Source organism: Caretta caretta, chromosome 11 (genome assembly GCF_965140235.1).
Source record: "Caretta caretta isolate rCarCar2 chromosome 11, rCarCar1.hap1, whole genome shotgun sequence".
Classification (NCBI taxonomy): Eukaryota; Metazoa; Chordata; order Testudines; family Cheloniidae; genus Caretta; species Caretta caretta.
Genome location: NC_134216.1, coordinates 1,433,294 through 1,460,182, shown reverse-complemented (window position 1 = coordinate 1,460,182; position 26,889 = coordinate 1,433,294). Strand labels below are relative to the sequence as shown.

Sequence of the window (26,889 nt, the reverse complement as noted above, 5' to 3'; positions counted from 1 at the left end):
CCAAGCATGCGGGGGGACGGCTGGTGCAAGTCTGGGACACCGACCCCAGGGGGTCCCCCCTCCACTGGGGCTTGGCACAGGGGAGACGGGGGTAGGTGGGGGGTAGCGCTGTTCTCCCAGGCTTTGGGCACCCCCCAGGAGCCCCCCCTCGGCCCTGACGCTGCCTCCCTTGCTCTCCAGGCGGGGCCACGGGCAGCCGGCTCCTCTCCCGGGGCCACGCTGCAGCTGCTCAACGTGACCCTGGCCGGGGCGCCCTGCCACAGCACCCCGCCGCGGACGGAGGACAAGCACAGGCGGGTGTTCCTGGGCTGCCAGAACCTGCCCACCAGGCTCTGCTGCCAGGCCACGCACACGCCGCAGCAGGACGACGCCTGAAGCTGGGTCCCCTCCCTGGTTCCTGCTCCCTGCTGGGCGGGACTGAGCCCCCCATGCCCGCCCAGAGCCAGCCGCAGGGGCCGTGGCCCCTCCCAGGCTGGCCGGGCATCAGCCGCAGCCTCCCGCAGCGCCAGGGCCAGCTGGGATGAACAGCCAGGGGTGGGGTCTGGCTAAAGCTGCGATGGGGGAGGGCAGCGCTCGGGCTCCGATGGCCCCCGGCGTGTGCCAGGCAGGGGCAGGCAGGGACCCGCTGTCCATAACCCGCTCCCTCAATAAAGAACCAGTCCTGTCCCCCTGTGTGGAGCTGTTTAACCCTCTCAGCGCCTGCCCCCGGACGCCGGGGTTCTGCACATGTGGGCATTCCTCCTGCACAGCTGAGAAGTGAGGGGTGGGCAGGACTCCTGGGTTCCATTCTCTGCTCCCCCGGGGCACTGTCCCTCACTTACTGGTGCCGAATGTGGGGTGGGGGGTCGCTTCGTCCACACTGCTCCTGTGAGAGCTGCCCAGGGTCGGCTCTCGCTGAGGGACCCGGAGAACGGCGCTGGGGTGCCCTGCTGCGGGCTGAGTGCAGGTTCTCCAGGAGCACGGTCTGAAGCTGGGCCTGGCCTCCCCCCACCCAATCCGGAGAGTTGCCCCTGCCCCTGCCCAAGACAACACAGAGCCGGAGCCCAGAGCTGGCCACAAACAGTTTACAAGATTCAGCAACAAGACGTCAAATCAAAACCTGAAAAACAACCAACCCCCTGCTCTGCCCCCCTGGTGCCCTGCCCCTTAGTGCCCCCCCCCCAGGGCTCTGTACGGGGTGGCAGCACCTCCCCCCACCCCAGTGCTGCCGGGAGCCTCCCGTAACAGAGCGGTGCCCTGGGCCATGGCCAGCTGAAAGGGCTGCCCCCTCCCCTGCCCACGGGCAGCAATGCTGGGGGTGCGCAATCCCAGCATGCAATGCTCTGCTGGCTGCACCCATGCCACGGGCGGCTGGGGGTCGGGCAGCGGGCTGCCCGTGTGCCCAGCAGGGATCACAGGGGGTGTCTGGGCCAGGACGCGGCTCGCCCCGTTTGGCCGCTCGTACGGCAGGAACAGCGGTGCAGCCCCCCCGCTCCAGGAAGGTGCCAGAGCTCTGAAACAAGCCGAGGTCACGCAGCCCGGGGGGCCTGGCGTGCCGACCGATGCCAGGGCAGCAAACTATAGCCACAGCGGGGGGGCAGCTCTGTGCCCCTGCCCGAAGTCCCCTGGCTCCTGCCCGCGCTCATGGCCCCTTCCTGGGGGCCGCCGGCAGCTTCTCGGTGCTGCGGTCCTTGCTCTCCGTGTCGGAGTCGGACGCGTCCCCAGCCTGCTGCTGCAGCCACATCCCGGCGTAGACGCCACCCTTCTGCAGCAGCTCCTCGTGCCTGCGGGAGAGCCGGGGTTCAGGGGCTGCAGCTCCCGCCTGCCCTGCCCCGGGCGCTGCCCGGCCCTCCTGTGCCCCCTGCAGCCTGCCGGGCCCCCAGCAGCCCCCGCCTGCCCTGCCCTGCCCTGCCCCCAGCTCCACCCCTGCAACCTGCCCTGCCCCGGGCGCTGCCCGGCCCCTCCTGTGCCCCCTGCAGCCTGCCGGGCCCCCAGCAGCCCCCACCTGCCCTGCCCCCAGCTCCACCCCTGCAACCTGCCCTGCCCCGGGCGCTGCCCGGCCCCTCCTGTGCCCCCTGCAGCCTGCCGGGCCCCCAGCAGCCCCCGCCTGCCCTGCCCCCAGCTCCACCCCTGCAACCTGCCCTGCCCCGGGTACTGCCCGGCCCTCCTGTGCCCCCTGCAGCCTGCCCTGCCCCGGGCGCTGCCCGGCCCCTCCTGTGCCCCCTGCAGCCTGCCGGGCCCCCAGCAGCTCCCACCTGCCCTGCCCTGCCCCCAGCTCCACCCCTGCAACCTGCTCTGCCCCGGGCGCTGGCCGGACCTTGCCCTGCCCTGGGCACTGCCCAGACCCTCCTTTTTCCCCTCCAGCCTGCCCTGCCCCCAGCTCCACCCTCTGCAGCCTGCCCTGCCCTGGGTGCTATCCAGCCCCTCCTCTGTCCCCTGTAGCTCCCACCTGCCCCCGGCTCCACCCCCTGCAGCTCCCGCCTGCCCTGCCCCGGGAGCTGCCCAGCCCCTCCTCTGCCCCAGCCCAGGGGCCAGCTACCCCCCTCTACACCATGCCCTTCTCCCCACTGAAGGGCTCCGCCCATCCCAGGGCACATTGCAGCATCTGCATAGGACCCTTTGGCAAAGGCCCCACCCCCTCCCATGCTGCGACCATCCCACCGGGCAGGAGCCGCCAGCTGCAGCCAGCATGGCACCAGGAAGGGAGCAGCCGGGCACCCGGTGCCAGTCCAGGGGCAGCTGCAGCTCCCAGGGTTGGAGGGGGACCCGCCTGCAGATGCGTTGGTACGTTACCTTCCACGCTCCACGACGCGCCCGTCCTTGAGAACCAGGATCTGGTCGGCGTTGACAACCGTGGAGAGCCTGGGGCGGGGGGGGGGGGGGAGGAGAGACAGTATGTTACCAGCGCCTGAGCAGAGCCCCCCCGTGATCCTAGCCGCCGCCAGCCACACCTGCCCCAAGGTGCCCAAGCTCCCGGGGCTGACAATGCGCCCATCCCGCGTGGCACAGACCCGGGGAGGCGCTGGCAGCGAGCCACGAGGCAGCCCCGGGGCCAGCAGCTGCTTGGGGCGGGGCAGCCAGGTGGAGCGAGTGGAAAGCTGGCCGTGAGCGCCACCACAAACAAGCCACTCTCCTGGGAGGGGTCCCTCCAGCCCCGCCGTCCCAAAGCCACCATGGGCCTGCAGCCACAGACCCCTGCGCCCGCCCCTGCTACGGAGCCAGGGCCACAGCTGGCACGTTAATTTCAAAAACGTGCCCAAGCGCGACAGAGCCGGAGCCGGCTGCCGGAGTCTGCCGAGAGCCTGAAACCGGGCCTGGCCGCGCCTGCCCAGGGCCGGGGGTGGAACAGCAACAGAGCAGAGCAGCAACAGCTGCAGGTGCCCCCATGCTGTGGGGCTGGAAGTGCCGGGGTGCCCAGCACAGGTCATAGCCCCCAGCAGTGAGGTGCCAGCCAGTCCTGTGCCCCAGCCCATCTCGCCAGCCTACACGGCCCACCCCACCCAGCCTGCCCCGCCCCAGCACCCTCTGCTCCTCCGCTCCAGGCGCGCCCCACAGAACTCCCTGGCCCCTTCCTGCACCACCCCCTCCCCACACAGCCCCTGGTGCCAGCCTTGCCCACCCCAGCTCCCAACCACGGGCGCTGCGATGCCACAGGGCGTGCGGCTCCCTCGTGTGGCCACGGGCACCAGCACTGCCAGCCGCTCCGCCCCAGGGACACGGCCTCCTGCGGCCGGCACAGCGACGCCATCAGTCACCGTCGCCGCTGGCTGGGCACCCCCCGCCTCTCCCCGCCCCACGCTCTGGGCTGTGGCTCAGGGCTTCATGCCCGCTGCCCCCACCTCTTTCCTTTGCTCCCTCCCCACTGAGCCCCCCCCGCCTGTCCCGGGGCAGACACTGCAGATATGCCCAGCACCCGCAGAAGGGCACCATTCCGGCCCGTGGCTCCCTCCCCACACCCCATGTCCCAGCCCCGTGGGAGACCCCGTGCCGCTCCCTCCCCCCCTCCCCGGCCAGCACACGCCGCTGTGGGGCCAGGCCTGGCGGAGAGGGAGGCCCCGGCAAGGCTATGGATCCAGGGACAGGATCAAAGGGGTCTGGCTCCTTCTCAGCGGGCAGCCGGGCCCCGCCCAGCCCAGCTCACACCATGTGTCTCTCATAGGAGTGGGGGGTGGTGACAGCTGGGCTCTCTCGTCCCCCCCACACACACACGGGAGCCCCCAGCAGACACGGGGCTTTGGGCAATGCTGGACCCGCCCAGGCCTTCCAGAAGGACGGGGGCTCCCAGCACCCCCCTTCCTCAGCTGCTCTCCATCCATTCACACCAGTGACAGCCACGCACGGGAGACCCCTCCCCAGAGAGATACCCGGGGGGGGGCAGCGCAATGCCAGCAGCAGAGCCCCAACCAAGGCAGCGACCCCCCCGCCTGGCTCGCACTAGGTGGCCTGTTCCCCCAGCCTGGCGGGACCCGCTGACCCCTGCGCCAATCTCCACTCTACTGGGCTGTTTGGAGGGTGTTCGGTGCCCCCCCCCGTCATTGCTGGCCCCAGCGTGGCACTAGGGGGGGGCTGTACTGCAGGGAGGGGTCACTAGGGGGTGCCCCCCCAACCCCGCCATCATTGCTGGGTGTTGCACAGCAGAATTCTCGCTACACCCCCGGCCTGTAGCGACAGCCCCCCAGGGAATTCCCCCCCCAGCCCTTGGGCCTGCTGAACTCCCCCCCCCCGCCCCCCCAGGCCCCCACATCCCGCGCAAAGTCCTGCCCCGCCCTCACCTGTGGGCGACGACGATGGTGGTGCGGTTGGCGCAGACCTTGGCCAGCGAACCCTGGATGTTCCTCTCGGTCTCGGTGTCCAGCGCCGACGTGGCCTGCGTGCCAGGCACAGCGTGCGGGAGGGGCTGGGGTGCCAGGCTGGACCCACCCTGAGCCTCCCTGCCCCCAGCCCCACACCGCACTGCAGCCGCCCTACCCTACCAGCCCGGGTGCCAGGCCGCGCTCAGAGCCGTGAGCAGGGCAGGCCCAGGCCAGCGGCTCGTGGGCTGGAGGGGTCGCCCCCCAGTGAGGACAGGTCGGCCGCCGGCCCCAGGCCGCGCTCAGAGCCGGTGCCCCGAGGAAGGCGAGTGGAGACGTGGGGAGTGCGAATGGCATGGGAGGGCAGCGGGGCAGGCGGGGGCCTGGCCTTCGCTGGTGGGGAAGGGGCACGGTGGGGGGTAGCGTTCGCTGATGGCGGGAAGGGGAGGGCCCTGGGGGATGAGGGCTGGTGTTTGCTGATGGAGTGACGGGGGGTAGGGAGGGGCAGTTGAGGGGGGGTGGGGAGGGGGCCCCATGTTGGGAAGGGAGGGGGGAGGGAAGGGGGCTGATGAGGGGACAGGGGCCCGCGGGGGGCAGGGAGGGGGTCCCAGGTTACCTCGTCCAGCAGGATGATCTGCGGGCCCTTGAGGATCGTGCGCGCGATGGCCACTCTCTGCTTCTCGCCCCCGCTCAGCTTCAGGCCTCGTTCCCCCACCTGGGTCTCGTAACCTGCGGGGCGCAGAGCCAGACGTGTGGGACCCGGCTCCCCGCTGCCAGCGCCACGGGGCCGCCCCGGCCCCTCCTCCTCCCTCACTGTGAGTGCCCGGCCTGCCCCACGGGCCGCTGCGCACTCCTGCCCCTCGTGCCCCCCGATGCAGCGGTGCCGGGCCCAGAGCCAAAGCTCGCCCAGGCCAGCCCCCCTGCTGCTCCCCCGGGCACTAGGCAGCCAGGCAGGGGCAGGAGTGAGGCTGTGCCCCAGAGAAAGCAGCTGGTGCCACGGTACCAGGCTGAGCACCCGGGAAGGGGGCAGGGTTAACGGCACGTCCCAGCGGGCCCGCGGCACACGCAGCTCCCCTGGGCCGGGTCCAGGGGCTCCAGTCCTGGGAGGTGGCGACCCGGGGAGGCCGCGGCGGGCCGGACTCACCCTCGGGGAAGGAGAGGATGTGGTCGTGGATGTCGGCGGCCCGGGCTGCCTGGCGCACCTCCTCGTCGGAGGCTGCGGCACGCCCGTAGCGGATGTTGTTGCAGATGGAGTCGTTGAAGAGCACCGTGTCCTGGGGCACCACCCCGATGTGGGCGCGCAGCGAGGCCTGTGTCACCTGCAGGGCAGCCCGGCCGTGCCCCGTCAGTGCGGGCACCGGGGCAGAGCCAGGCTCTCCTGAGTCAGCCCCTGCCCCGCTCCTCCCGCCGACCTGCCCGAGCCCGGAGCCCCAGGAAGCCCCAAGGCACTTGGTCCCCCATCCCCCTGCCGCAGAGCCGGGTCCCCCACAGGGAGGCCGAACTCTCAGTGACCCATTGCTGGGGCCCCCCAGCCGGCCCCCCGGCTCCCAGCCCCCTGCCTCAGCCTGCCCATGGAGCACAAATGAAAGGAACCCCCTCTGCCCCCCTGGGGGGCTGCAGTAACACGGGAAGTCTTTGATCTGGCCCCCTCAGCACTTCAAAGTGGGCTGCCTGGACCCCCCCTCCGCCGGCAGCTTCCCTTCCCTTTGGTGCGTAATTGAAGCCAGGCTGGGAGCTGGCCTGTCCCATTAGCCCAGGCGGGCTGGGCTCTGCCCCCGCCCCTGCTGGAAATGAGGGGGGGTCTGTGACGAAGTGGGACTGTTCTTATTGTTTCCTCTGAATAGTGTGGGGGTGCCTCAGTTTCCCCTAGGCAGTTCTTAAGTATCTAGGTGGTGGGGTAAGGGTGTATGATCATTGCAGTGCCCTAGAGGGCATGTGTGTGCAGGAGTCTGGACACAGAGAATGGCCGACACCCTGTTTCCTGGCAACTGATGGCCTGGGCCCTTCCCCCCCTGCAAGGTGAGAGCTGAAGGGTTGGAGAACAAAGGAATCAGGTGACCTACTGGCCCGGGAAAGGAACAAAGCCCAGAGGAGGAGGGGCTGGAGGGTTTTTCAGTTTGGGGCTGGCTGGGACATGGAGTGAAGTGCAGACGTGGTTGTCTGGCTCACTGCCCCCCAGAATGGACCCAGCTGAGGGGTCCCGTTCTCTGCACCTGCAAGCTCTGTTTTAGACCATGTTCCTGTCGTCTAATAAACCTTCTGTTTTACTGGCTGGCTGAGAGTCACGTCTGACTGCGAAGTTGGGGTGCAGGACCCTCTGGCTTCCCCAGGAGCACCGCCTGAGCGGACTCGCTGTGGGAAGCGCACGGAGAGGCAGAGGATGCTGAATGCTCCGAGGTCAGACCCAGGAAGGTGGAAGCTGTGTGAGCTGTGTGTCCTGAAGACAGGCTGCTCACAGAAAGGCGACTACCCCAGAGTCCTGACTGACTTCATGGGGAGCAGTTCCAGAGCATCGCCCAGGAACTCCGTGACAACTGGTGGCAGCGGTGGGATCTACTGCACCCCGTGGATGGCGCTTCCTGCAGTAAGTGACTGGGGAGCAGTAACACGAAGGGGGATTGCCGAGGACCAGGCCTGCTGAAGGCTCAGAGAGGAGCGGTTTCGGGGGGCGGTTAACCCCTGGGAGTGTGTGACCAGCGAGAAGTACTGTGCAGTAATGGGGTCCCCCTGGGGACTGCAGTGAGCAGTCTCAGGGGCGGAGGAGTCTGCAGCTCGACCCTGGCAAAGAGGTGGTGACCTTGAGAAGGGCTGGCACACTAGGGGTTCTCCCTGGAAACCGTGGGGAGCTGAGAACACACGGGCCTGTGAGTCCACAACAACTTGGGAGGAGCGGAGTGATGGCCTGTCACTGTCTCCTTAAGAAGGACATTGTAACCCTGTGCAGAAAGAGAGGGTTGAGCATTGGAAAGTTCACCAAAGCAGAGTTAATCGTGCAGCTGGAGGAGGATGACCGCTCTAAGGAACAGATTCCTGACCCCAACTGGGGCTATAGCAGGATCTGGGAGCAGCTGAAGCGGGAGCCAGGCATCGCCAAGACTCCTGTCCCCAACCAGACGAGGGTCTTCATGATCGGGTTCCCCATCGGGGGATCGAGACGGACGGGATTGGAGCGGAGTCTGAGAGAGCAAGAGGACCCTGGGAGACAGCGAGAGCCCGAGAAAGAGCTGCAGAAGCAGCAGCAGCATGAACTGGCGGTGGTGGGGCGGAGAGGCCTAGGGGACCTCCCCGGGGTGAGTGGGGATAGATCCCGGGGGGCCAGTTCCGCAGGGAACCTCGAGACTAAATTGCTGCCCCTGGTTAAGGAGGGGGGGGGTGTGGATGCCCACCTCACTGCCTTTGAGCAGGCTGGCGATTTGAACCAAGGGGACCCTGCGGAAAAGCCCCGGTGTCTAGCTCCCTTGCTGGGTCCCAAGGCCATAGACTCCGTCAGCCAGGTGGTTGGGGATGTGGACAGGCTCCCACTCCTGACCCCAACCTATATGTCTGTGTGGAGTTTCCTGGGGCCAGGCCCCCCGGACCTCCAGTGGGAGTAGAAGGTGATGGTCAATGGGGAGACATTCTTGGGGTGGCCAAAGGGCATGGGCTGCATAAACCTTCCCACATGCGGCCTGCGAGTGCTATCGACCACCCCTGATCTAAGGGAGGGCGTGAAACTGGAAGGGCCTGGTGTAACTCCTACCAAGGAATGGGAGAGATGCTGGGGCATCCATGGGAACGTTGGTGGCTTCGAACTTCCCCAGGTCACCGGCTAAAGTGACCCCGCTCAGTTCGATCTCGAAGGGGGGAGAGATGTGACGAAGTGGGACTGTTCTTATTGTTTCCTCTGAATAGTGTGGGGGTGCCTCAGTTTCCCCTAGGCAGTTCTTAAGTATCTAGGTGGTGGGGTAAGGGTGTATGATCATTGCAGTGCCCTAGAGGGCATGTGTGTGCAGGAGTCTGGACACAGAGAATGGCCAACTCCCTGTTTCCTGGCAACTGATGGCCTGGGCCCTTCCCCCCCTGCAAGGTGAGAGCTGAAGGGTTGGAGAACAAAGGAATCAGGTGACCTACTGGCCCGGGAAAGGAACAAAGCCCAGAGGAGGAGGGGCTGGAGGGAGTTTCAGTTTGGGGCTGGCTGGGACATGGAGTGAAGTGCAGACCTGGTTGTCTGGCTCACTGCCCCCCAGAATGGACCCAGCTGAGGGGTCCCGTTCTCTGCACCTGCAAGCTCTGTTTTAGACCATGTTCCTGTCGTCTAATAAACCTTCTGTTTTACTGGCTGGCTGAGAGTCACGTCTGACTGCGAAGTTGGGGTGCAGGACCCTCTGGCTTCCCCAGGAGCCCCGCCTGAGCGTACTCGCGGTGGGAAGCGCACGGAGGGGCAGAGGATGCTGAATGCTCTGAGGTCAGACCCAGGAAGGTGGAAGCTGTGTGAGCTGTGTGTCCTGAAGACAGGCTGCTCACAGAAAGGCGACTGCCCCAGAGTCCTGACTGACTTCATGGGGAGCAGTTCCAGAGCATCGCCCAGGAACTCCGTGACAGGGTCCCACAAAGCAGGCTGAGTTCCTGGGGGAGCACATGGCCCCCCGACCTGCCCTTGGCAGCAGAGGCTCAGGCCCCCTCCTGGGGCCCCCGAGGTGCTGGCACCAGGGGCTGCGGGACAAACCCAGGGGCCGAGATGGGGAAGGCCTGGCAGGTCCCTCTCGTCCCTGGACTGCGGCTCCTGGCAGGCTCCCTCCCTGCCAGCGCTGAGGCTGGCTGGGCCTGGCCTGTCCTAAGAACCCCGGGGGCCGGGGCTCCTGCCCGGATCCACCCCATCGGGGAGCCAGGGGCTGTCTCACCCCCTGCAGGCCGGGGCTCCCTCCCTCCAATGCTGCCCAGCCCCGGCACAGGCCACCCTGGGGCCGCTGGGAGGTGACACCGTCCATGCCCAGGGCGCGTGTGGCTGGGGGCGGCTGCACCTCAGGGCTTGGGGGTGGGTGCGCGGACTCTCCCCGGTGCCCCGCGAGCGTAACCATCGGGGTGTCCCCGGCCAGCCTGGGAATCGCCAGACGGCCGGGCCCCCAGGGGAGGGGCCGGGCCCCCAGGGGAGGGGCCGGGCCCCCAGGGGAGGGGCCGGGCCCCCAGGGGAGGGGAGGGGCCGGGCCAGCAGAGCTCCGCTAGCCGCCCTGGGGCCGGGTGCCCGGACACCGGGGCAGATGCTGAGTGGGTGGGGCCCCTGCCCGGGACCCAGGCACCGGACACTCGGCCAGGTGCACCCAGCACAGGCCAGTGCAGCAAGGGCGGGAGGGACCCAGGGCCTGGGTGCCCCGGGCTCTGATCCCACCAAGGTCCCTGGGCATCCCACGAATCCAGCCCCGGGCAGGGCAGCCTCAGACCCCATCACGCTGGGTACCCTGCCCCCCCCAGAGCCCCTCGCGCCCTCCCTGGACCCTGCCCCAGGCACCCCCAGAGCCCCTCGCGCCCTCCCTGGACCCTGCCCCAGGCACCCCCAGCGCTGCCCCTCACCTTGGCGATGTCCTGCCCGTCGATGCGGATGCAGCCGCCCCACACGTCGTAGAAGCGGAAGAGCAGGCGGATGACCGTGCTTTTCCCGGAGCCGGACGGACCCACCTGGGCACGAAGAGCACAAGGGTCAGCAGGCCAAGGGGCCGCTCGGCGCGGTGGGGCCGGGGCCCAGAGAAGGCACCGTACGGGCCGGGGCAGGATCCTGAGCAAAGGGAATTCGTCGTACGGAGACCCCTGCGTGCCCGCTCACTCTGCAGACTGGCACGGGAGGGCGGGGCAGGGTGGGCAGGCTCCCAACGGACCCCCCCACGGACCCATCCCCACGGAGCCCAGCGCCAAGGTCCCGTTCTCACCAGGGCAAGGGTCTGTCCGGGCATCACCGAGAAGGAGACGTCCTGCAGGATTTCCCTCCTGCGGGCAGAGAAGGGTTCAGCTGCTTCCCCCCAGATCCCCCCCAGCCCTCAGCACGGGGACCTCACGCTGGGGCTGTACGGCCGCGTCCTGCCCCGCATACCTGCCCCCACCCCGCACGCCCCGGCCCCGTGCCTGCCCCACACCTTCCTCCTCCCTCCAACCTGCACGCCCCAGCCCTGTACCCGCCCCATGGCCCCTCCTCCCTCCAACCCGCACGCCCCAGCCCCGTACCCATCCCACAGCCCCTCCTCCCTCCACACTCCAGCCCCATACCCGCCCCACGGCCCCTCCTCCCTCCAACCCACACGCCCCAGCCCCGTACCCGCCCCACGGCCCCTCCTCCCTCCAACCCGCATCCTCCAGCCCCGTACCCACCCCACGGCCCCTCCTCCCTCCACCCCGCACGCCCCAGCCCTGTACCTGCCCCACAGCCCCTCCTCCCTCCACGCCCCAGCCCCGTACCCACCCCACGGCCCATCCCCACTCCACCCCGCACACCTCAGCCCTGTACCTGCCCCACACCTTCCTCCTCCCTCCACCCTGCACGTCCCAGCCCCGTATCCATCCCACAGCCCCTCCTCCCTCCAACCCACACGCCCCAGCGCTGTACCCGCCCCACAGCCCCTCCTCCCTCCACCCCGCATGCCCCAGCCCTGTACCCACCCCACGGCCCATCCCCACACGCCCCAGCCCTGTACCCACCCCACGCCCCCCTCCTCCCTCCAGCCCTGATCCCTGTACCCATCCATCCCCACTGCACCCCGTAGCCCCCATCCCTGCCCCACCCCCGATCTCTGTGCTGGCTCCATGCCCCCCATACCCATCCATGTAGCTGAAATGCACGTTCTCGAACTCAATGCGCCCCGAGCAGAAGCGAAGGTCCCCTGCATTCACTTCGTCCTTCACCTGCGGGACAGAGACACGCGGCCTCTCAGCCCTGCCCCCCCGGGGATGCTCCCCGGACGCGGTGGGGGGAAGGGAGCGCAGAGCAGCCCCCTCACTACAGCTCCGTTCCCTGCCCCTGCCCCCCTGGGGCCCCAGGAGGAGCAAACGGGCCAGCGCAGGGGACCAGAGCCCCCGGCCGAGTCCAGAGGAGCTGCCTGAACGTGTGTGTGGGGGTGACCCTCAACTCCTGTGGAGGGGAACAGCTGATCTGCTGGGGGTGGGGCACCCACCTCCTGGGGGAGAAACTGGGGGTAGGGGAGGGCGTGTGGCCCCTCCTGGGGGCAGAGCTGAGGGCAGGGGGCAGAGCAGGGTGTGTGGCCCCTCCTGGGGGTGGAGTTGAGGGCAGGGGGCGGGGCAGGGGGTGTGTGGCCCCTTCTAGGGGCAGAGCTGAGGGCATAGGGCAGGGCACCCACCTCCTGGGGGAAAAGCTGAGGGCAGGGCAGGGGGTGTGGCCCCTCCTGGGGGCGGAGCTGAGGGCAGGGGGTGTGGCCCCTCCTGGGGGCGGAGCTGAGGGCAGGGGGCGGGGCACCCACCTCTTGTTCCTCGTTGAAGAGCTCGAACATGTTTTCCATGTCGATGAAGGAGCTCTGGATCATCCTGCAGGCGGAGGACAGGGCAGGTAAAGATGGGGCAGGGGGCCACTGCCCCACTCAGCCCAGACGTTCCCACCCCCATGGTGTGGGGCGGGGGGAACTGCCTTGGTCACACCTCCAGGGGGATTTCACCAGGGAAGTGCCGGCAGCAACAGGGTGGGCTGGGCAGACCAACGGCCTGACCCAGTGCAGCAGGAGGCGGGGCTATCAGGCTAGATGGACCAATGGGCTGACCCAGTGCAGCAGGAGGCGGGGCTACCAGGCGGTATGGCCCAATGGCCTGGCCCAGTGCAGCAAGGGGCGGGGCCACAGGCTAGCTGGCCCAATGGCCTGGCAGGGGTCGGTTTCTCCCGCACTGGCGTTACCTGTAGTAGGTGCCAAACCAGTTGAGCGGCGTGTAGAGCTGGATGATGTAGGTGCCGAACAGGACGAAGTCCCCCACCTGGCAGAGACGGGGAGAGACGCCCTTCAGAGCTGGAGCCAGGGCCCCCACCCCTGGCTCCCCTGGGCCGGCAGGGGTCGGGGGCACCCAGCCGGGGGTCAGGGGCACCTAGCCGGGGGGCAGCGGTGGGGGCTGGGGCAGAGCCGACCAGGGGCATCTCGTCCGCGGGGGGCTCGCAGCCCAGAACATGCCAGGGCTCCGTGGGGCACGGGCTGGCCCAGGCTCACCTGGAACCTCTTCTCCGTCACAAAGTAGGCGCAGAGCAGGGACCCCGCCAGCAGCCCCAGGCTGATGGTCAGGTTCTGGGTCTGGTTCAGCAGGCCCAGTGAGGCGTTGACCTTCCACTCCGAGACCTGCCGGGGGGCGGTGGGAGGGAGCGTTAGGGACCCCCCAGCAGGCTCAGGGCCTCCCTTCCACCCAGAGCCACGTCCCCAGCCACAGGAGTGCCCCATGCTCAACCCACTGCAACCCCCCACCCCGCACCACTGAGCTGAATTTGCCCCCCTCCCACAATGTATCTGCTGGAAACCCCATGGGGATGCAGGCAGCTGGGACTCCCCTTGCAGGGCTGGGGTCATGCTTAGCCCCCTGGGGCTGTCAACTGCCCCGCGCGAGGCCCCTCCTTGGCGCCCATCCCCCAGTGCAGGGCGGCGAGGGGAGCTAGGCACAGGAATGGGAGCCCCCCCCAGCCCCACTCCCCTGCCCCAGCACCTGGTACTTGAGGATGGCGTCATTGAATCGATTCACTTCATAGCTCTCCGCGTTGTAATACTTCACCTGAAACACATGGAGCCCGGGCTCAGTCCCAGGCCCTGGACACAGCCCACCCCTGGGCTGAGAACCGGCCCCCCACCCGCCCCCAGGACTCAGCACCTCCTTCCTCTCTCCCACCTGCCACTTCCCCATGCCCCCTCCCGGGACAGCCTCCCCACCCAGAGCGCCCCCCAGTCTGCGAGCACCTCCCGGGAGCTGAGCCTCCCCCCGCCCCCCACCAGAGCTCGGCCCCCGGGGGGATCTGCCCAAGGACCCGCCCGCCGCTCGGTACCGTCTCGAAGTTGAGCAGAGAGTCCACGGCCCGGGCCTTGGCCTCGTTGTCGCGGGTGTTCATGTCCCGCCGGTACTTGGTTCTCCACTCTGTGATGATGATGGTCAGGGCTACGGGGGGGGGGGGAGGGGTCACACGTCACCCTGTCCTGCTGCCACGGCCCCCCACGCCCAGCCCCTCGGCCACTGCTCCCCCAGACCTGCGCCCCAGGGTCACCGACTGCGGGTGGGGGACAGATCCCAGCACAAGCCCCCCCGGGGCAGGGCCCCCCCTGCCTCCCCGCCCGGACGAGCCAGCGCAGGGCCCCCCCCACCGCCAGAACGAATCAGGGCAGGCCCCCCCGCCGCCCTCCACGAGTCAGCGCAGGGCCCCCCCGCAGGGCCCCCCGCACGCACGCACTCAGGTAGAGGCTCATGCAGACGAAGATGATGAGGCCGAACCAGAGGCTGAAGGCCGAGCTGAAGTAGATGATGCCGATGACGACGTCCGCGATGGTGGGGAAGATGCTGAAGATGATGTAGCTGTGGGGGGGTGGGGGGAACAGGAAGGGTCGTGTCAGCCCAGGGTCACCCCTACCCCCTTCCTCCCGCCGCCCCATGGGCCTCTCCACCCCCCACCTCCTCTGCCCTCCCTATCCCCCCACCCCGATCCACCTCCCCCGCTGCCCCACAGCCCTGTCCACCCCTCACACCCTCATCCCCACCCTCTACCGCCCCTCTGCCCTGCCCCTCTCCCTCTTCCCCCACCCTGACTCACCCTCACCCCCCACCTCTCCCTCTGTCCCATAGACCTGCCCCCACTTTACCCCCTTCTCGCCCCCTCCCCGGCTCAGCGGCCACTGCGGGGCGGGGGCTCTGGGGGCGGCTGCAGGAGGCCCCCCCGCGGTACCTGAGCAGGCTGTTGACGCTGCTGGTGCCCCTGTCCACGCTGCGCAGCACCTCGCCCGTCTTGCGCCCCAGATGCCAGCGCAGGGACAGGCCGTGCAGGTGGGCGAAGAGACGCACCTGCACCTGCCGGTTGGTGAACTGCTGCACCCGGATCCACAGGAAGGTCCGCAGGTTGCTGACGAAGCCGGTGGAGCCTGCGGTGGGGGGGGGCACGCGATGGATCGGCGGAGACCTCCCCCGCCCACTGCCCAGCGCTGGTACCCGAGGGGGCACGGCCAGGGCAGCAACGCAGCCGGCACCCAGAACCACCCCCAGGCGTAGGCCTGGAGCAGCTCCCCCCAGAGCCCTGAGTGCCACGGGGCCCCTGGAAACGCCTAGACACCTGCCCCCAGCGCCCAAACCCTGGCACCCAAGGGGAGCTGGGACCCACCCCAGGGCCCTGGCTGGCCAAAGCAGGGAGGGGCTGGGCCCGGGCTGGCTAATCTGCTCCCTCTGCCAGCCCGTTCCAGGGAATGCCCCCAGCCCCACTGCTGCCCTCCAGCTTCCCCCCATCTCTGTGCCCAGCACTGGGTCAGCAGAGCTGATGCCCACACCCCTGCCACGGCAGCCCCAGTCTCCACAGCAGCTTCCCGCCTGGGCAGGGCAGCACCCGGAAAGGGCACGCGCAGAGCCTTGCCGCCCCCAGGATTGCCCGAGGGACCGCCCCCTGCCAGGTCCAGAGGGTCGGGGGGCCCAGCCGGGGATCGTCCGTGGCTGGGGGCTAAGGATGGCTTGTGTGCAGGGCACTGCCCGCTACCCTCCCACGGGACAGCATTTCACCATCTCCACCAGGGCCTCAGGCCCTGCCTGGAGCCCCCCATGCCCAGCCCCAAGGCTGCTCCTACCGGCGCCTCCACCCTGCAGGAACTTCAGGAACACGTAGGTGCAGATGGTCCAGGTGACCGTGTGCCAGGCAGCGCCCTCAGTCAGCTCGTTCACTGGGCAGACGGGAGACCCGGATCAGAGCGCTGGGGGTGGAGGCGGCTGGCACCACTTCCCTGCAGCCGCGGGAGGGAGCTGGGGCCTGCGTGGCACCCCAACCCCCATGCCGTCCCGCCCCCAGCTTCTCACGGCACCGCTCCCCCGCCACGTGCCAGGGTGCCGCTGCCCAGCCAGCGCTCTCCTGCTACCGCCCCGCCAGCTCCCGGGGCAGGGGCCTGGGATCCACCCGCCCCGACCTCAGTGGTGCTAGAGATAACACGGCTCACGCCCGCGACCACCAGGCAGCAGCCCCCCGGGCTGAAATGCAGCCTCTTCTGGGGTGGGGCATGACAGCCACTGTGGGGTTAGGCCCAGGTGAAGTCCTGGGCTCCTCAGCACTCTGGCAGGCCGAAGGGGACTGCTCAAGAGGAGACACCGGGGCCAATAGAGACCCTGGGGAAAGGGCCCCGGGCTAGGCTGTGAATGCAGGGGGCTGGTGGGGGGTCCTGAGAGACTGTGCCCCCTAGCTCCAGAGAATTCCCCCCAAGCGCCTCACCTCCCCAGCCTGGGGAGGCCCCCGCAGCTAGACCTGGACAGGCTGGGGGGCAGGAGGGGTCTGGCGTGTGTGGGCTCGTTATCACTGGGGCAGGGAGGACTCTCACCGGGGCAGCACCCTCCCAGCCAGGCACAGGTCAGTTCTTGCTGGGGGTGCCAGGCTCAGCCCCGTGGCAATGAGTCATTCGGGGGGAAGGGACCAGGATGGGAGAGCCGGCCGCTCACCCCACCCCGGGCAAGGGTGTTCCCGGTGCTCTGGGGCAGGATGGGGGCACTGGAGCGCAGACCCACCGCAGGCTGAGTCAGCCAAGGCCCAAGTCCTGCTCCCCACAGGTATCCTGTCCTGGGATGCCCTTCCACACCCCCAGCCCTGTATAAAGAGTGCCCTCGCCCCACCCCAGAGGTGGCTGCCGCTCAGCGCTGGGGGAGGGATCCCTGTATAAACAGTGCCCTCGCCCCACCCCAGAGGTGGCTGCTCAGCGCTGGGGGAGGGATCCCTGGGGGGAGGGATCCCTGTGTGACAAGGGCATTGGGCGCCTGCGGGGTGACCGTACCAGAGCAGCAGCACCTGATGGAGGGTGCAGAAGGCAGGTCCCCTCTCAGCTCCAGGACACACTCTCCTGCCAGGCCAGAGCTGGGCTGCCTCCGTCCCACAAGGCCTCTGCTACGACACCCGCAGCGGGCTGGGCATGCAGCGGTGCCGGGCTGGGCCCCAGGGTTGGATGCAGGGCTGGATGCCCTGGGCAGGGACTGAGCAACGCCTCCCCATGCTGCACTGGATCCTGGCTGGCCCTCGGCTGAGGGCAGCCTCCCCCAAACCCCCTCAGAGTAGGCACCGAACACCGGGCTCATCCCAGGCCCCCTATAAAACCCCATAGGAGAGCACCCCCTGGTGGAGAAGCCGAGGCATTGCCCAATACGTGCCGCAGCTCCCCTCCGCACAGGGCCTCTGCCCAGGGGGCTGCAGACAGAGCAGGGGCCATGGGAACCAGCGCGTACTGGGGCAAGGGGGGGAGGGGGTCCCCTGGGCCTGGCAACCAAGCATCAGACACCCCTCCCACACCTGCTTCCCGGCGGCCCATAGCTCCACGCAGCTGTGTCTGCAGAGGGGGTCACTGGGCAGTGCCAGCCTGCCCTGCCCTGGGGGCGCGACCCCTTCCCCTCCCGGCCCCCCGCCGCGGGCCTCACCGATGTTCTTGTAGTAGATGGGCACGAAGACGTTGATGACGCGCTCCAGCCCCATCAGCACCATGCAGAACAGCACCAGGCCCTGCAGCAGGGGGCTGCCCCGCGGCCACACATACTGCACCAGCAGCCGCAGCTTCCGGCCCAAACCCTTCCAGGTGGAGTGGGTGTCGCGGTCGCCTGCCAGGAGGGGCTGAGATGGAGAAAAGGGGTGAGGAGGGCTGTGTGCCCAGGGCGATCCGTCCCTTCACCCCCGGCCTCAGAGCACTACAGGACTGGGGATACCTGGGCAGGGGGGCAAAAGCTCCCGGCCCTGGGGTGCTGATCCCATTGGGCTTGGGGTGAGCCTGGCACAGGGTGAGCCAGGCACTGGGGCGATCCTGGCACTGGGGTGTGGGGAGAACCAGGCACTGGGGTGTGGGGTGAACCTGGCACTGGGGCGATCCTGGCACTGGGGTGTGGGGTGAACCAGGCACTGGGGTAAACCAGGCACGGGGATGTGGGGTGAACCAGGCCCTGGGGCAATCCTGGCACTGGGGTGTGGGGCACAGATACTCCTAGGCCTTGGAGGAGGAGGCCAAAGTGTGAGTCCTGCCGCTCATATGGGGCCACCCAAGTGGGGCAGCGGGGATATGGAAGGAGGAACCCTGGCTCTAGTGCACAGCGCCCCAGGTTTGTGGGAGGGGAGAGGACTGATGGGGGGCCCCGACCCCAGCGGTACGGACCGTGCTGTGCTCAGGCATGGGGGAGACTGGGGGCCTGACCCCTGACCCCAGGGTTCCGATCCCGCAGCGCCAGGGCAAGGAGCCAGAGTCTGGCTGCCCCCCTGCTGGCGACGCTGCGTGAGCCAGGGGGTGGCCCGACCCTGGCAGCTCACATCCCCTGCCAAGGGACAGGCCAGCGCTGGGGTGGGGGGAGGCCGGCTGCGGGACACGGCCGAGCCAGCAGCACCATCTGCTGGCAGATTCACTCCTCGCTTAAACCCATTCTTTGCTGGTCACGTTTACACACTCGATCCAGACCCTGCCGGGGTGAATGCTGGGGTGGGTGGGTCCCCACGCCTGGGCACTGCGGTGGCAGGATCAGGGCCACGGCTGCCTTCCCACCTTGCTTCTGGCTGCCATGGCGGCCCCAGGGTAGGAGAGACGAGGTGCCACGGGAAGCCCTTCTCGGCCCAAGGCCTGTGGGTGGAAGGTGCCCGTTCTTGAGCGCCGCAGAGCTCCAGGCCCGGGACAGGACACACCCTCTGCTTCCCTCTTCGGGCCGCAGGAAGAGCCCCGCAGAGCTCGGCAGCTGGCACCAGCAGGCGCTGGGCCAAGGCAAGAGATTCCCTCCCCTGCCTTGTCGCTTGCTCTTTGTTCAGTTCTGCCCAGCGGGCTCCAGCCCAGGGCTCTGGGGTGCTGGTGTCCACCCCCGCCCCACCCCGGACCCCAATCCTGGGGCTGAAACCAAGGACAGAATAAACCCTGCGGACAGCTCCATTCCCACCACGGTTCCTCCTCCCGAGCCTGAGCCTGGGGGCCTGCAGTGCCTTTGGGCTGCGGGGGTGGGGGCTAGCAGGAGCAATGGGACAAACTGGCCAGCAGGACACACAGCCTGGACACGGGCAGACAGCTTCGGGTCGGTGGAGGGAGGCTCTGGGACAGCCTCCCCTGGGAGCAGCGGGGGCCACCTGTCTGGTTTGAAGATGGAGCATGGTGCGTGTCTGAATGGGCTGACCTCTCAGGGTCGCCTGCAAGAGCAGCGGCTGGAGTCGATGGTCCAGGGGGTCCCACCCAGGCCTGTGTCCCCCTGGTCACCACCCTAGGCACAGGGATGGACAGTACTGAGGCAAGTCCCAGGATCCAGTCCTGATCTCCGTGGGCCGGGCCCAGGGATCCGGGCTGGAGACCGCAGATACAGCTCCACACCCCGGGCCCCACGGCTGCTCTGCTCTCCGGGGAGAGCTCGTCTGGGCAGGGGACAGCATCCTCGGGGCCGGACCCAGGCTGAGGGAGGAACTCACTGGGACTAAGGCTCACCCCAGCCCTCCCCGATACAAACATCCCGCAGTGGGGACATTTCCCCGGCGCACACAGCGCTCCCCCTGGGCCGGGGATGAGAGGGAGAACAGACCACCCTGGCCAGGCAAGAGACAGGACAGCCCAGCGGGAAGGGCAGCTCCCCACTGGGCCCCAGACTCCCTGTGGCATGCTCGGTGCCTCCAGCCACTCTGTACAATGGGGCGGTAGCTGGCCTGCCTGCCAGGCCTGCTGTGGGGCTGAAGATGGTGAGATACCCACATGCGATGGGGATGGGGCCGGAAAAGGACTGGGACAGGTGCCAGTCGCGGTGTTTAACGCACAGCAGGAAGGCACCGGATGCTGGTGAAGGGGGCGGGAGAAGAACCTGTCAGAACAGAACAGTGGGTGGGTGGATGAGCCCCCAAGGGGGTGGGGCTGGGGGGGCTCAGACAGAGACCTGAACACAGCCCTCGAAGGGACGAGGAATGTCTGGGCAGGGAATGGAGGGAGTCTGACCCAGGGGGACGGTCCTCGCCTCCCTCAGCCGGACACAAACTTCTCCAGCTCCATCATCCCCCAGGCAGGGCATCTGCCCCCCAACTCCTCTTGGAGGGCTGGGGGTGCGGTGCCCATCACACCAAGACACAGGCAAGCGGGGGCCAGTAACGCACACTGAGTGCCCAGGCGACGGGGCCCTTCGAAGAGATCACACGTACCAGGGGTGCAGCAAGGGGGGCCCGGGCCCCCCCGCTCCCTGACCAGAGCTGGGTGGCTTAATGGCAGAGCCCCTTCCCTCCTGGCATGACAGAGGGGCGCCCAACCAAATCTGAGTGGTGCTGTGACCCTGTGCCCCGGCTTCCCCCCTTTGCAGTCCTTCAGTGCCCATGGGCACCGGACACTCCTCGCTCCAGGGAGAAGTGGAGCAGGGGGCACCAGGTGCCCGCAAGGAGGGGTGAGGGCTGGAGCCAGGCTTTGGGTACTTCCTGGGGAAGCGAAGGGCTGGGTGTGGGGCAGTGTGGATGGAGTGTGGGACTGGGGACAGGTCACAGGGCTGGGGGTGGGGCAACAGGAGGGGAGTGAATGGGGGGCTGGGCGCAGGGCTGGGTGCGGGGCAGTGTGGATGGAGTGTGGGGCTGGGTGTGGGGCAGCAGGAGGGGAGTGAATGGGGTGTTGTGGGCTAGGTGCAGGGCTGGGCGTGGGGCAGTGTGGATGGAGTATGGGGCGGTGTCAGGTCGCAGGGCTGGGTGTGGGGCAGTGTGGATGGAGTGTGGGGCTGGGTGTGGGGCAGCAGGAAGGGAGTAAGTGTGGGACTGGGCTATAACACGGCATGTAGACCTCCGGGCTCTGGGACATGCCCGGTGCCTACACTGTGGTTTATAGCCCCGCAGCCGCAGCCCCTGACCTGGGCCAGCTGTGGGGTTGAGGTCCGTGTGGAAGCGCCCTCCTGAGGGGTCGGCCAGGTTCAGCCGGCAGCTGCGGGACATAAGCACCTGCTGTGCACTGAAGCTGGAGGGATTCACGCCCTCAGGAGGGAGCTGCAGCCGGATGGCAAGGCCGGGTGACTGGGACACTCTCAGAACCATCAGCAGCACCAATCCCCGTCCTGCAGGGTGCAACTGCCCCCAAAGCCTGGGGCTGGGTAGGGTTCAGCACCCAGGGAAAGTGCAACTCGTCCAGGCTGGGCTGGTGCAGGGCTCCTCCCTCTGGCCTGCTCAGCCCACACCCTAGATCCTCTCCACCTCACGGAGCTGCTCCCATCTCCCTTGTGCCCAAGTGGGGCACTGAGCCACCACCCCAGGGAGGCAGCAGGACCCACGGAACCCTTTCCCAGCAGAATCGACCTCTCACAAACCACTGTGATAACCCAACACAGCCCTGTTCTGGTGATGCCCCTCGCCCCCCTACAACCCGCCCCCGGACACCTGCGAGGGACAGGGGGACCCACCTGCCTGTTCTCCACATCGCGCTCATCCTCGTTCACCAGCAGCACGTAGGGCTTGTGCGGCAGCCCGGGCGCCTTCATCCCCAGCACGAAGAGGGCGAAGGTGCAGACATACCGCAGCACCCACAGACTGAACTGCACCTGCATGGGAGCCATGGATCAGCCACCTGCAGCCCCGAGATCCCAGCCCCCCTCGCAGGCCGGAGCCCTCAGCTTTGAGCCAGAGACCTGGAGAGCAGGCCGGGGGCTCAGAGACAAGCGGGCCCCAGCGGCGCTGGGAGGGCCCAGGTGCGTGGGCGAAGGCAGGACGCTTGGCTGGGCTGGGTCGTGCCTGCGTGGATGGGCTCAGACGTGGGGGGCGTCTCGGGGTGGCAGGCCCACGAACCAGGTGAGAGGAGGCTGCGATGCGAGCCGGGCTCTGGAGAGACAGGGCCGGACAGAGAGGGGGAGACAGAGCCCAAACGGTCCTGCCGCTGGCCGGTCTGGCCTCGTCCGAGCCTCCGCTCCCCCGTGCTGACCCGCGGCCCCCACAGGCTGGCTCCAGGGCGCTAGGAAGGGCCTGGCGCTGCCGACGCCGGTGCACGGGTCTGGTGCAGTGCAAACGTCTCCGACCACAGCCTGCGCTCGCTGGGCAGAGCTGACGGGCCAAGCAGGAGGGCTAGGGCCAGCCGCATGCCCTGCCCTGAGGGGAGTGGGACCCGAGGCCTGGCCCACTGATGGATCCTCCAGGGACTCTTCAACGGCCGGGGATCCTGGGGATCCGGGACTGTGGGTCCCGCTGAGGACCAGGCCCCAGGGGGCACCAAGGGGTGGAGAAGGGGCGTTCATGCCACGTCCCGGCTGCTCCCCCTCTAGCTAGTCTCTCCACTCTGAGGCCGGTGAGGTCTGGGAGCTCCAGGATCTGGGGCGCTGGGCAGTCACCTCTCTCCCAGCGTGGAGTGGGGCCCGCGGCCCAGGCTAGTGGGAGCCATCCTGCCCCAGCCAGGGGCGGGGGAGCTTGGCCAGCCGGAGCTCTAGGATGTGGCTGGGGGCCCCCCTTGCTTGGGAACGGGTACCCCTAGCACCCCACAGCAGGGGACGCCCCGATAACGCCCCCCACGGCTGCCGGGTGAGGCTCGGCGAGAGTAGCCAGGGTCCCATCCCTGGAGGAGCTGTGGTGAGTGAGGGGCCCCTAGATGAGATATCGGGGCTGGGTTGAAGTGGGGCAGCTGTCTGGCTGGGGGGGAGGGGTATCTAAAGCCCCCCCTTCCCCTCGGAGCTACCCCCATCTGCGCAGTGGGGCCAAAGAGGGACGAGACAAACATCCCGACCCACGGGGTGTGGGGAGGGGGAGGCAGGGCCCGGGGGGTTCATGCAGCACCGCAGAGCCCCCCACCAGCCTGCGCCACTGGCCCCGGGAGTAGGATGAGCTCCCTGAGGGAAGGGGACCCCACATCCAGCCCCGGGAACACAGACCCCCCCCCCCCCCCCCGCCAGTGACTCAGCAGGACACAGCCAGCGGGAGCCCCGCCCCCCACGGGCCTGCCCCACCGCCGGCTCCACCCCACCGTGACTCAGCAGGACACAGCCAGCGGGAGCCCTGCCCCACGGGGCCTGCCCCACCCCACCGTGACTCAGCAGGAATCCCAGGGCCGGGCAGCCGAGGCCCCGGGTGGGGGGGAGAAACAGGGGCTGCCTCTCCCCGGGGTCCCCGGCCTCCGCAGGGTAAACGCCCTGGAGGGGGAGGCAGTGCTGGGGGGGTTCCAGGGGGCTGAACGATACGGGCCGGAGAGCAGGACAAACTCCCCAGCCGGGGGGCGGCTCCGCTGGGACGGTCCCCACGGGAAGGGCCGGGGCCCTGGCATTCGGGGCTTTCCAATCCGAGCCGGGGACAGCCCTCCCCACAGCCGGACGCTGGCAGTGACTGGCCCAGTACCACCGCACACGGCTGCCCAGTGAACAGCCCTGATAATGGGGAAGGGACATCTGGGACCATCCCCGCAAGCCCTCACCGCAGGGCTGCCTGGGGAAGGGGGTTCAGAGGCAGCCAGCCTGGCAGACGGGGGATCCTCCGGTGCCCTGGCATTAGGGGCCGGACCAGCCAGCACCAGTGACATCTATGGGGCCAGGTGGGGCTCCAGACCAGCAGGGCTCTGCTCTGCCCTGGGCTCGGGGGGTGCAATCGATGGGCTAACCCCAGGGGCAGGCTGCACCTGGCAGCGTTCCCAGGGCGTGGGGGCCCAAACCCAAACCGGACCCTACTCAGGCTGGGGGGGGAGGCTTCCTGTCTCTACCCAAAGAGGGACTGGGGTGCAGCCCAGCAACAGCCCCAAGCCCCCCACTCCGGGCTCCGCCAACCCTCCAGGACCTCGCCCCCCACCTACCTTCTGAGGGGCGTCTCCCAGGGACCACCACCACAGGGGGCTCCTCCAGGACACCAGGGCCAGGTTCTCGGCCGCAAAGGCCAGCGCCCAGAAGAGCAGCAGGACGGTGCCGTGGCCTCTGGTCCTGTCCTGTGCCAGCACCCGGGTGTGCTCCAGCCGCAGGAGGCCGAGGGAGCAGCCCCAGGCCACAGCCGAGAGGCAGCCGTACAGCACCAAGTAGCCGGAGAGCGGCCCCGCGCCCAGCGCCTGCCACAGGAGGGCGCCGAGGGGCTGCCCCGCCAGCAGCAGCGAGAGCAGCACCTGCCCGTGGTAGAGGCGCGAGCGGGGGACGTGCTTGGGCTCCATGGCGCGGCCGAAGCGGGCGTAGCAGCCGTACTGCAGGGCGCCCAGCAGGAGGCAGACGCTCAGCAGCACGGCGGGCACCAGCGTGAAGTAAAAGCAGGGGGCGAGCCCCTGCTGCGCCCAGGCCTGGGAGAGGGTGCCGTTCCCCGGGCAGTAACTCCCCAGCACCGCCATCCTGCCGGCCGAGAGGCTGCGGAGACACAACGGCACAAACGCGGGCGCTCAGCAGGCGGCTGGCACCGAGGCGAGTGGACGCGGACATGGCCGCGCACAGACGCGCGTGAGCACCCCTGCTCCGAGGTGTGCAAACACACACTGACCTCTGCACACACAGATATTCTACTCTGCGTAGGTTCTCCGACCACGCTCCTCACCCCAGCAACTCAGCCCCCAGGAAGACAGGCTCCGTCCAGAGTGGGATGCACAGCACAACGGATTAGCAATCCAGGGCTGCCACCACTCAGCCATCTTGTGTGACGGGTGTGCAAATACAGGGCCACAAGCCCACGCGTGCGTACAGACCCTTGCACTGCAGGGTCAAATCCCCAAGCCAGTGCCCAGGCACTCCCATGGCGGGATACAGTTCCCTGGATCTCCCTCCCCCGCAGCGTCCTGCAGAGATCATGGCCTGGGCCCATCGGAAGGCTGGGATTCCCCGCAGCCCTCCCTGGACACAGCACTGGCCTGGTCTGGCCCTGCACCAGCTCAAACCCTGCTGGGACACAGGCAGGGAGGGGGCTGGTAATCAGAGGGGCATGGCACTTCACACTGGTGCCTGGCGTGCCCCTCAGGGGGCTATAAACCAACACGACCCCCCCCCAGGAGATGAGCTCCAGAGGCCGGGCCTTGCACTTCTCTGAGGCCAAGGCTGAGTAGTGGCCGTTCATCCAGTGGCCCCAGCCGGGCAGCGTGCCCACGGTGGGTGGGGGCAGGGGGCTGTGTTCCCCCAGTGCAGCCGTACCGCCCTCTGGGTAGGTACCCCGTAATTCTCTGCCCAGCTGCCCAGAGCAATGGCTCCTGGGACGCCTTGGAACGAGGGCTGTCCATTAATCGCAGTTAACTCAAGCAATTAACTCAACACAAATTAACACGGTTAAAAAAATTAATTGCGATTCATCGCAGTGTTAAACAATAGAATACCCATCAAAACTGATTATAAATATTTGTGGATTTTTTCTACATTTTCAAGTATATTGAATGCAATGACAACGCAGAATACACAGCGTACAGGGCTCTCTTTACATTATTGGTTTTGATTGCACATATTTGCACCGTAATAAAGATAAACAAAAGAAATAATATTTTTCAGGTCACCCCGTACACGTCCCGTCCTGAGATCTCTCTTTGTCCTGAAAGTGCAACTTACAAAGGTGGAATTATCTTTGTTCCATAACCGCTCTCAAAACCAAAACCCTGTAAAACTTCAGAGCCCACAAGTCCACTCAGTCCAACTTCTTGTTCAGCCAGTCGCTCAGACAAACAGCTTCGGTTACATTTGCAGGAGAAAATGACTGGTTGACCACGTCACCTGACAGTGAGACCAGGTGTTCGCAGGGCACGGTTGTAGCCGGCGTTGCGAGATATTTACGCGCCAGATGCGCTAAACCTTCAGCTGCCCCTTCGTGCTTCGACTTGCAGATTGCACGGACTTCTGTTTAACGTTTTTTACAGTGCAACTATTTGTAATAAAAACCAACAACATAAAGTGAGCCCTGTACCCTTCGTATCCTGCGTTGTCACTGAAATCAAGATATTGGAAAACATAGAAAAACATCCACAAATATTTATAATACTTCAATTAAAGCTGCGATTAATCACGATTCATTTTGTAATCGTTTGACAGCCCTAGTTGAAACCAATCACACCAAGCCGGCAGCGGGTGCAGGACGCAGCCGAGCTGCGAGGGGGGCACGGCCCTGAGCGCGCACCCACCCACCCACCTGTGCGATTCCACACTGCCCCGGCCATGCTGGCAGGCAGGGGGGTCCCTGCACGGGGGGGGGGGCAGAGCGCGAGCTGCATACACCAGTGGTCCTGAACCCCCCGGCACCACGAGGTGCCCCATGACCACCTTGCCCCACGGGGCACCTGAGCACCAAGCGTTCTGCAGGGGGCGAAGGGGAGCACAGGACGGGGCCCAAGGCTGCAGAGGGGCAGGGGGACCCGGGGGGGCAAAGGACCAGTGTTGAAGCCGGGGAGGGGGGGGCGGACGGGTTTCAGGCTCAGCCACCCCCAGTTCCCTCCGGCCCCTTCACACCCTGGAGCCCCGAAAGCTTCCATGGGGGAGACCGGCCTCCTCAACCCCGCCATCTATCCCACATGGGGGGGACCGGCCCCCCCGCCTCCTGCGGCCTCCTCAACCCCCCCACCAGCCCCACACGGGGGGACCGGCCCCCTCGCCTCCCCCCACCAGCCCCACTCGGGGGGACCGGCCCCCTCGCCTCCCCCCACCAGCCCCACACGGGGGGACCGGCCCCCTCGCCTCCTGCGGCCTCCGCAACCCCCCCCCCAGCCCCACACGGGGGGACCGGCCCCCTCGCCTCCCCCCACCAGCCCCACACGGGGAGACCGGCCCCCTCGCCTCCCCCCACCAGCCCCACTCGGGGGGACCGGCCCCCTCGCCTCCCCCCACCAGCCCCACACGGGGAGACCGGCCCCCTCGCCTCCCCCGGCCTCCTCAACCCCCCCCCAGCCCCACACGGGGGGACCGGCCCCCTCGCCTCCCCCCACCAGCCCCACACGGGGTCAGTCGCGTCACACCCCCGCCCCACACGGGGGCTCTGCCCGGCCCCTCTCACCTGCCCCGCTCCGGCCGCGGCTCCAGCTCCCAGCCCAGCTGCGCACACGCTGCGGCCTGCCGGCTCCCGCCGGGTCCTAGTGCCCGGACGGCCACTGGC

The 26,889-nt window shown here is 68.0% G+C and overlaps 1 protein-coding gene across 2 annotated transcripts; it reads right to left on the bottom strand.

Moving 5' to 3' along the window:
* Positions 1-1,050: 1,050 nt before the first annotated feature.
* ABCB6 (ATP binding cassette subfamily B member 6 (LAN blood group)) lies at positions 1,051-26,889 on the bottom strand. Of its 2 annotated transcripts, none has more exons than XM_048868698.2 (20): positions 26,791-26,889; positions 23,651-24,182; positions 21,291-21,428; positions 17,346-17,535; positions 15,527-15,619; positions 14,644-14,836; positions 14,155-14,276; positions 13,756-13,865; positions 13,422-13,487; positions 12,938-13,063; positions 12,634-12,710; positions 12,209-12,272; positions 11,551-11,636; positions 10,670-10,727; positions 10,317-10,421; positions 5,914-6,088; positions 5,386-5,498; positions 4,752-4,846; positions 2,773-2,841; positions 1,051-1,763 (listed from the first exon to the last, which is right to left on the bottom strand). In XM_048868698.2, exons 2-20 carry the CDS (start codon positions 24,164-24,166, stop codon positions 1,622-1,624), a joined length of 2,538 nt encoding a protein of 845 aa, XP_048724655.1. In that variant the 5' UTR covers positions 24,167-24,182; positions 26,791-26,889; the 3' UTR covers positions 1,051-1,621. The 2 variants fall into 2 exon arrangements, with proteins under 2 accessions (XP_048724655.1, XP_074973777.1); XM_075117676.1 differs by lacking the exon at positions 26,791-26,889 and adding an exon at positions 25,359-25,699.

Coding starts and splice junctions, on each gene's coding strand:
- ABCB6 (XM_048868698.2), bottom strand. CDS start 24,166: ATGGCGGTGCTGGGGAGTTACTGCCCGGGGAACGGCACCCTCTCCCAG. Junction 13,488..13,755: donor CTCTGCTCAACTTCGAGACG/GTACCGAGCGGC, acceptor CATGTGTTTCAG/GTGAAGTATTACAACGCGGA. Junction 6,089..10,316: donor ACGGGCAGGACATCGCCAAG/GTGAGGGGCAGC, acceptor GCTGCCCTGCAG/GTGACACAGGCCTCGCTGCG.